The 9794-nt window shown below is 44.1% G+C and overlaps 1 protein-coding gene across 1 annotated transcript; it reads left to right on the top strand.

The window, feature by feature from the left end:
- Positions 1 to 5075: 5075 nt before the first annotated feature.
- Positions 5076 to 6011, top strand: LOC116582400 (olfactory receptor 3A3-like). The gene has a single exon (XM_032329744.1). It carries the CDS (start codon positions 5076 to 5078, stop codon positions 6009 to 6011), a length of 936 nt encoding a protein of 311 aa, XP_032185635.1.
- Positions 6012 to 9794: the final 3783 nt, after the last annotated feature.

Genomic DNA, 9794 nt, shown 5'->3' on the forward strand with positions numbered 1-9794 from the left:
TGCCTAGGATTTCCAGGAGAATGTTGACTAGAAGTAGTGAACATCCATACCTTGTTTCTCAAACTTTGGGGGTGATGGTGGTGGAGTTGTGATGAATGACATGGATTGATTTTTTAAAAAAGATTTTATTTATTTATTTGAGAGAGAGAGTGAGAGAGCATGAGAGGGGAGAAGGCCAGAGGGAGAAGCAGACTCCCCATAGAGCTGGGAGCCCAATGAGGGACTCAATCCCAGAACTCCAGGATCATGACCTTAGGCAGTCGCTCAACCAACTGAGCCAACCAGGCGCCCTGGATTGATTTTTTTTTAAATGAAAACCGGTCTTTCATTCTTAGGATAAACCCCACTTGGTCATGATTGCATCATCCTCTTTATAGGTCGCTTGACTGAATTTGCTAATATTTAATCAAGTTTTTTTTTTTAAAGATTTATTTATTTATTTGACAGAGAGAGATTACAAGTAGGCAGAGAGGCAGGCAGAGAGAGAGAGGAGGAAGCAGGCTCCCTGCTGAGCAGAGAGCCCGATGCGGGACTAGATCCCAGGACCCTGAGATCATGACCTGAGCCGAAGGCAGCGGCTTAACCCACTGAGCCACCCAGGCACCCTAATCAAGTTTTTTCTTGACCAGGATATTGGTCTATGGTTTTCTTTTCCTGCAATGTCTTCATCTGGTTTTGATATTGTGTAATGCTGGCCTCATAAAATGATTTGGGAAGTGTTTCCCCTCCTCTGCTTTCTGAAAGAATTTGTATAGGATTGGTAATATTTGTTCTTTAAGTATTTGGTAGTATTCACTAGTAAAACCATGTGGGCCTGGAGTTTTCTGTTCCATTTCTTTCATAGATTGGGGGATATTCATGTTTTATATTTCTTCTTGAGTCAGTTTTGGTAATTCCTTATTCGCAAATAATGTTCCTGATATTCCCTGGTTACACTTTTTTAAAAAATCAGTTTTCTTGTTTTTTTTTTAAAGCTTTCAGTTTCATGGATTTTTCTCTATTCTTTGTTCATTTTATTCATATCTTCCTTATCTTCATTATTTCTTTCTTACCATGCGTTGAGATTTTAGTTTGCTCTTCTATGTCTGATTTTTTGCAATATTGTTCTATCAATTACTAAAAGAGGAGTGTTAAAATGTTTACCTCTGATTGCAGATTTATCTATTCATCTTTCTTTTCTGTGAGTTTTTTTAAAATTTAAATTCAATTAGCCAACTTATAATACATCATTAGTTTCAGATGCACTGTTCAGTAATTAATCGTTGCATATAACACCTAGTGTTCATCACACTACATGCCCTCCCTAATGCCCATCACCCAGCTAACCCATTCCCCCCACCTCCCCTCCAGCAACCCTTAGTTTGTTTCCTAGAGTTAAGAGTCTCTTGTGGTTTGTCTCCCTCTCTAATGATTTCCCACTCTGTTTTTCCCTGTTCTGTGAGTTTTGTTTCATGTATTTCATGTTTCTCTTTTATTTGTAGCACATACATATTTAGAGTTTTAGGTCCTCTTCATGAAGTGACCCCTTTATCAGGAGCAAAAGTCCTCCATTCCATCACCTTCCTTGTCCTGAAGTCTACTTTGCCTATTGATATAGGCACTCAAGCTTTTTTTTTAAGATTTTATTTATTTACTTGACAGACAGAGATCACAAGTAGGCAGAGAGACAGGCAGAGAGAGAGGAGAAAGCAGGCTCCCTGCTGAGCAGAGAGCCCGATGCTATGCGGGGCTCGATCCCAGGACCCCGGGATCATGACCCGAGCCGAAGGCAGAGGCTTTAACCCACTGAGCCACCCAGGCGCCCCTCAAACTTTCTTAAGATTAGAGTTTGTGTGGTATATCTTTAACCATCTTTTTACTTTTACCATATCTTCATGTCTTCTTCTTTTTTTTTTTTTTAAGATTTTATTTATTTATCAGAGAGAGAGAGAGGGAAGAGAGCGAGCACAGGCAGACAGAACGGCAGGCAGAGGCAGAGGGAGAAGCAGGCTCCCTGCTGAGCAAGGAGCCCGATGTGGGACTCGATCCCAGGACGCTGGGATCATGACCCGAGCCGAAGGCAGCTGCTTAACCAACTGAGCCACCCAGGCGTCCCTTCTTTTTTTTTTTATTAAAGATTTTATTTGCTTATTTGACACAGAGAAAGAGATCAGAAGCAGACAGAGAGGCAGGCAGAGAGAGAGGAGGAAGCAGGCTCCCCGCCAAGCCGAGAGCCCGATGTGGGGCTCGATCCCAGGACCCTGAGATCACGACCCGAGCCAAAGGCAGAAGCTTAACTCACTGAGTCATCCAGGTGCCCTTGAGGTGGATTTCGTTTTTTGTTTTTTTTTTTTTAAAGATTTTATTTATTTATTTGACAGACAGAGATCACAAGTAGGCAGAGAGGCAGGCAGAGAGGAGGAAGCAGGTTCCCCGCTGAGCAGAGAGGCTTTAACCCACTGAGCCACCCAGGCGCCCGTTGAGGTAGATTTCTTATGCTTAGTTTTCTTATGCATAGTTTTGCTTTGCCTTTTTATCCACTGTAGCAATCTCTTGCTTTTTAGCTGCACTGTTTAGACCATTTATAAAAATTGTAAGTAATGCTACGGTTGAGTTTAAATCTACCTGCTATAGATTTAAACAAACCTGCTGTTTATTTTCTATTTGCCCCATGTGTTCTGTGTTCTCCTTTCCATATTTTTATGACCTCTTTCAGTTTGACTAATTTCTAGAATTTCACTATGTGTGTACATATTTTATGCCTAGGGTTCTAGGGTTTCTAATAAGTATTTTATGTTATTATAGACTACCTTCAAATAATTTCAGTTCATTTCACATTTAATGTAAGGACATTACAATTACCCCCTCATCTCCTTTGTGCTCTTTTATATATTTTATTTCTTATAGTGGTTATAAACCCCATGCTCTGTTGTTCACATTTTTGCTTTAAATGGTTTGCTATGATAGAAAGAAATTTTAAAATGAGAAAAATATTTTTATATTTACTTACATACTTTACATTTCTGGAACACTTTTTAAAAAATTATGTTCAATTAGCTGACATCATTAGCTTTTGATGTAGTGTTCAACGATTCATTAGTTGTGTAGAACACCCAGTGCTGGAACTCTTCATTGTTATGTCCCAATAATGGGTCTGTGATTAAAGGAGCGAGACTGATACAAAGCAAAGGTCAAGCAAAGCTTTATTTCGCGCCAAGCATCAAGAATCTAACTGAAGGTTCGAGGCTGCACCTCTTACAAGAGAGGGCGACCCTTCCCTGTTTCACAGACTAGCTTTTAAGGGCAAAGGCCATGCGGTCGGGCCTGGCCACGCACAGTTGACCAATGAGATTGTAACACACACAGGAAACTCCACAGTGATGCTAGGTGACCAATTGAGTTACAATTAACCCTAGTAGACATTTGAACCAGCCTATCACACCTTGATTGGGATTGGCACCAAAAGGGCTCCCAAAGGGCGGGCCCCATTCTCCTTGGTAACCAGGGAGACAGTATGCAGCCCCCCCCCCCCCCCCCCCCCCCGCACTGATCCGATGTCTCCACCTGGCCTGACTCACCTTTGTATCTGGGCTTTGTTACCTGTAAATCCTCTGGGGGAAGGGGAGCAGGGACAGTTCCTAAATAGGTCCCCACATTCATGACTTCACGGAGATCCAAGTTCCCATCTGGTATCACCCTTCTTTGTGGAGAATTGTTTTTAGCATTTCTCATAGTGCAGGCTTTCTGCTGACAACAAATTATCTCAGCTATTGTGGGTCTGAAAAAGTCTTTATTTTTGCTTTCTTTTTCACTGAGGTAAAATTGGCATAATATAACATAAACCATCAGTGGCATTTAGTACATTTACATGTAAAACGATTGCCAGGCAGGGCTGGCACAATGAAGGGAGCAGCCAGGGAAGTTGGATAAATTAGCCCCTGACAGGAGGGCAGAACACTCTTCTGCTGAGGCAGGAAATACGCAAGGGTGTCTGCTGCTGTGGGCAAGTCTGAAGGTCTGATACGGGGCACGGAGCTGACAGACTTCTTGCCCGATGATGAGAGAGTGTCTCACTGAGGGCCTGGCAGGCCATGGGAAGGAATTTGGCTTTGGCTCTGAGTGCGATGGGAGGCACTGAAAGGTTCAGAGCAGGAGAAGGAGGGACCCAACTAATGTCTTTTTAAAAAAAATTAACCTATAATGTATTAGTTGTTTCAGGGGTGCAAGTCTGTGAATCGTCAGGCTTACACATTTCACAGCACTCACCATAGCACATACCCTCCCCAATGTCCATTACCTAGTCACCCCATCCCTCCCCCACCATCCCCCAGTCACCCTCAGTTTGTTTTGAGAGATTAAGAGTCTCTTATGGTTTGTCTCCCTCCTGATCCCATCTTGTTTCATAGTTTCCTTCCCTACTCCCCGCAACCCCACACCCTGCTTCTCAAATTCCTCATATCAGAGAGATCATACGATAATTGTCTTTCTCTGATTGACTTATTTCGCTCAGCATAATACCCTCTAGTTCCATCCACGTCATTGCAAATGGCAAGAGTTCGTTTCTTTTGATGGCTGCATAGTATTCCATGGTATATAGGAACCACATTTTCTTGATCCATTCATCTGTTGATGGACGTCTAGGGTCTTTCCACAGTTTGGCTATTGACATTGCTGCTGTAAACATTTGGGAACCCGACTAAGGTCTTATCACTGATCCTGAGCTGGGGCTCTGCTGGCTTGGTGATGGGGAAATAAGGGCGCCATTGCAGATCATGACAAGATGTAGGGCCCTTAGTCAGGTAGAAGTTTCTGAGGGATTGTCTCCCTCAGAGGGGCATGCACTGTGGCTTCAAGATCTGAGCAGCTCCTTTTGGTGTGGGCTTGCGGTTTCCATTCTCCTGGCCTCGACCTTACCACTGGCCTCCTGAGCCTAACCCCCCTCCTCCAATTCTGAGTCTTATTTCCTTAAGCTTGAAACCTGTCTTCTTTGTCCCTGGACATTCCCTCACCCCCCACTGCCTTTTAAACTGGAACCTCCAAACGTAGATCCTCGTCTGACTCTGAGTTGGACTCTACAGGTTTCTGTGCCTGGTTCCATGAAGCTGGGGAACGAGACCCTGGTGTCCCAGTTTCTTCTGGAAGGGCTGACTGACACAGAGGAGTTGAGGCACTTGCTTTTTGCCATTTTTCTGCTGGTCTACATAGTGGCTGTGGTTGGGAACCTGGGCATTGTCAGCATTATCATAATGGACTCCCGACTTCACACCCCCATGTACTTCTTCTTAGCCAACCTTTCACTACTGGACACTGCCTATATCTCCAACACGGTGCCCCAGGTGTTGGTACACCTGCTGGCACCAGTGCGGACCATGCCCTATCATGCTTGCCTTACCCAGATATTCTTTCTCCACTTCCTGGCTCCCTGGGAGTGCTTCCTGCTCACAGCCATGGCCTACGACCGCTATGCGGCCATCTGCCAGCCCCTGCACTATCTAGTCCTCATGGGCCCACGGACCCGGACAGGGTTGGCTTCAATCTCTGGCCTGCTTGCCTTGGCCAATGCACTCACCCACACCATCCTTGCGGCTCTACTCAAGTTCTGTGGGCCTCGCCTTATCACCCACTTCTTCTGCGACCTCCCTCCGCTGATGAAACTCTCTTGCTCAAGCACGCGGGCCAATGAACTCGCCCTGTTTTTCTTCAGCTTTTTGGTGGCTCTTGCACCCTGTGCCCTGGTTGTGATCTCTTATATACACGTCGTGGCTGCTATTCTCAGGATCCGCTCCGCTGAGGGCCGACGAAAAGCCTTTTCCACGTGCGCTGCCCACATCACGGTGGTCTGCGTGTTCTACGTCACTTCAGTCCTCTGCTACATCCTCCCCAGCTCTGCATACTCAGGCTCGCGGGACCGGGTGCTGTCCGTGCTGTACGTGGTCCTCACTCCCATGCTGAACCCCATCATCTACAGCCTGCGGAACAAGGAGGTGAAGAGGGCTTTGCTCAAGGCCCTTGGGAAAGAAAGTGCCTCCTAGGCACTGGTCACATCAACTCCCACCACACTCGCTCTCTCTGCTGGGGCCAGCACATGCCTGATGCTTTGGGGCTGAATCCATTTGGTGAATCCTGTTTTGTGTGCCAGGTTCCCCTCTCCCCATTTTCAGCCAAGATCCAATATTTCTGTTGTGGTTCTTGACTCTGATACATTGTTTTCTGTTTATGGAAGTCAGAATGGTCATTGGAGAAGTTGTGCAGTTACAGAAACTTATAAAGTGATTTCCCCCCAAATAACACCTGTACAGTCTCACCACCTAGAGGGAACCACTGTGAACATTTTGATTCAGGTTTCTTTCTGAACTACAAATGTATGTACATGCATATTTAAAGTCGGAAAACAAAACTGGAATCATAGTGTATTTACAATTCGGGATGTTTAGATATTTTAAATTTTTCCAACTATAATATATTCTTATTATAAAATCATTCATACTTTACACAAAGGTGTGTTATTAGGAAGTAAAAATTTCTCATGATCTCAGTGTCTGTAGTAACCACTCTGAACAGTTTGATGTGTGTTCTAGTTTTTTCCTTAGGACATATTATTCTGCATTCATCTTTTCTTTTTTTTCACAAAGAGGATCATACCGTTAAAGTGGGCATTTAGTTAGACATGAGCTGGAGGCGGAGGTGGTGATAAAGAGGTGACAGGTTAGAAGCCTGAGGACACAACACCCTGATTGTGGCTTTTAACATTTTGGCCTTAGGGTTTCCAACAGCCGGAGAGGAGGGGAGGGGCTGGGGGGGTGGGGGGTGGGGGGAGGGGGGTGGCTGCCAGACCAAGAGCGCAGGTGCAGACCCTGTGCCCTCCTCTTCCACCTCAGCCCCAGGGTAACCCATAGCTTCATTATAATACATTTACATTGTGGTTTCAACCCCTCCTGTTCCCCCCTCCAACCCTAAGGGAAGATGGCCCTGACAGTTCTGGCAATTACCTTGTAGGGCCCAAAACTCCCCTTCCCAACTGGTAGGAGTCCCTTAGATGATTGGAAACCACCTCAGTCAGAGACCCCCTCCCCCTGCTAGCTATGACCCATACCCTATACAAACAAATAGAAACGACACCCCCAGCTAGTCCCTGTGCAGTTGCCACGTCTGGGCCTGTCCACTCTCCCAACTCGAGAATGTCCTGTCCTTAATAAACTGCTTTGTGCTTGCTACCTTCCTCCTGACTGTCTTTATTTGAGCGCAGATCCTCATGTAACTCTTCGGTGGGGGATCCAAGAGACTTTCCTGCTGGTAACAATACCATGTACCAAATGGTCTGTTTACAATCCTTGTTCCATGAATACTATGTTCTTGTCATTTGTACAATTTTTCTACTGGGTTATTTGACTTTTTAAAAAGATTTTATTTATTTATTCGAGACAGAGAGTGAGTGAGCCCAAGAGTTGGGGGGAGGGGCATAGACAGAGGGAGAAGCACTCCCCACTGAGCAGGGCGCCTGATGTGGGGCTGGATCCCAGGACCCTGAGACCATGACCTGAGCCGAAGGCAGACTCTTAACCGACTGAGCCACCCAAGGGCCCCCTACTGCGATGTTTGTCTTTTATGTGTTTATTTCTTAGAGTTATTTACATTTTTAAAATATTAGCTTTAGTTTACCATTTAGGTTACTAATGTTTTCCTAACTTGTTTGTCTTTTCATTTTATTTATTTGTTTACTTATTTATTTATTTATTTTTAAAAGATTTTATTTATTTATTTGACAGAGAGATCACAAGTAGGCAGAGAGGCAGGCAGAGAGAGAGGAAGGGAAGCAGGCTCCCCACTGAGCAGAGAGCCCAACATGGGGCTCAATCTGATCCCAGGACTCTGGGATCAGGACCTGAGCCGGAGGCAGAGGCTTTAACCTACTGAGCCACTCAGGCACCCCTTCATTTTATTTATGATGTTTTCTTCCATAAGAGAGCCTAACATCTTTGTGTAATTAGACATTGGTGTTTGTTTTTTTGTTTTGTTTTTGTTTTATGTTTTTTGGATTTTTGCTTCTGGATTTCACATCCTGCTTTGTTTACTATTTGACTTATAAATAACTTTCTCAGTTGAGTCCCTTCTGATGCTTTTATGGTGTTCTCTACCACAAATAACTTGAAATTTCCTTGTATTTAGACAGATTCATTTTTAAAAAGATTTTATTTATTTAATTATTTGACAGAGAGATCACAAGCAGGCAGAGAGGCAGGCAGACAGAGAGGAGGAAGCAGGCTCCCGTTGAGCAGAGAGCCTGATGTGGGGCTGGATCCCAGGACCCTGAGATCATGACCTGAGCCAAAGGCAGAGGCTTAACCCACTGAGCAACCCAGGCGCCCCGACATGGATTCATTTTTATTCATGCAGGGTTCCTGGGTTTTGTATCATGCATACACTTTTTTCATCAGGACTTTCTCCTTTTATTTTGATGGTTTCATTTTTTTTATTTAATTGTATGCTTTCACTTTGCCCCCACTTGATTCCTTTTTAAAAATTATTTTTAAAAAGATTTTATTTATTTATTTGACAGAGAGAGACAGCGAGAGAGGGAGCACAAGCAGTAGGAGTGGGAGAGGGAGAAGCAGGCCCCCCCATTGAGCAGGGAGCCTGATGCAGGGCTCGATCCCAGGACCCTGGGATCATGATCCAAGGTGAAGGCAGATGTCCAACCGACTGAACCTCCCAGAAGTCCTGACATCTTGAGTCTTTACTCAATGTACAGTAACATTCATCCAATTTTTTACATTATGTTATAATTAACATCCTGCCTGATTCTGCCTTATTTCCACATGCATTTCTCTATGATAGATTCCCAAAGGTGGGTCAAAGGGAGTGAACATCTTAAATATTAACAAAAAGTGCCAAATAAATTCCCACATGCACTTTACTACTTCTTCAACTGATAAGAGTCCTTGTTTCTAACTGCAGCCCTGTATAACAGTGGAGGTTGCTAACTAGTTAAATTAACCCTCCACTAAAATCTGTTCTGGTGTCACTTAGCAAATCCTAAAAGCAAGACTTGAAAGGATCAAACTGTTCTCAAGTAATAACAGAATCCCAGAACAAAGTCCAAGAATATGTTTGGGAACACAAATACCAAGGCAAAATTTCATGATGTCTGGCATCCAATCTAAAATTACAAGGCAGGTGAAGAAGCGGGAAAATACAATCCTACTGTGAGGTCAGAAATTAACCAGAAATAGGCATCCAGATTGGAAGGAAAAAGTAAAACTCCCTTATTTGTAGACAATCTGATCATCTATGGAAAAAACTATTGTAATCCACAGAAAAACTACTAAAACTATGGGCAAGTTTAAAAACGTTGTAGGGAACCAGATACAGTACAGAGAGCTAACTCCTTTTCCTGCCCTGCTTAACTAATTGTCTCAACAGTTTTCTTTACAGATCTTAAACAAGGTCAGTAAGCCACAAAATTCCAATTCCAGTGTTTCTGGGTTGTTTGATCTCATGCAAACGAAGTCTGGGTGGCTCAGTTGGTTTAGTGCCTTGCTCTTGATTTCAGCTCAGGTCATGATCCCAGGGTTGTGAGATTGTGTCAGGGATCTGTACGGTGCTTGGAGACTGCTTAATATTCTCTCTCTCCCAATCCCCCTTCCCCTCCTTGCATCGCTCTCTTAAAAAAAAATCCCTCCTCCGCAACGATAGAGAATCAATAAAGCCAAGAGTGCCCAAAGTCCAGTACAACTAATTAAACCCTCATGATAAAGTGGCAGCTGGCATAGGAACCAATGTCCTAGGGAAAGATGCACTGCTCAGGGGGGCCACTA

Source organism: Mustela erminea, chromosome X (assembly GCF_009829155.1).
Source record: "Mustela erminea isolate mMusErm1 chromosome X, mMusErm1.Pri, whole genome shotgun sequence".
In the NCBI taxonomy this organism is placed as follows: Eukaryota; Metazoa; Chordata; class Mammalia; order Carnivora; family Mustelidae; genus Mustela; species Mustela erminea.

Excerpts from the sequence above, each read along its gene's own strand:
- LOC116582400 (XM_032329744.1), top strand. The coding sequence starts at position 5,076 with ATGAAGCTGGGGAACGAGACCCTGGTGTCCCAGTTTCTTCTGGAAGGG.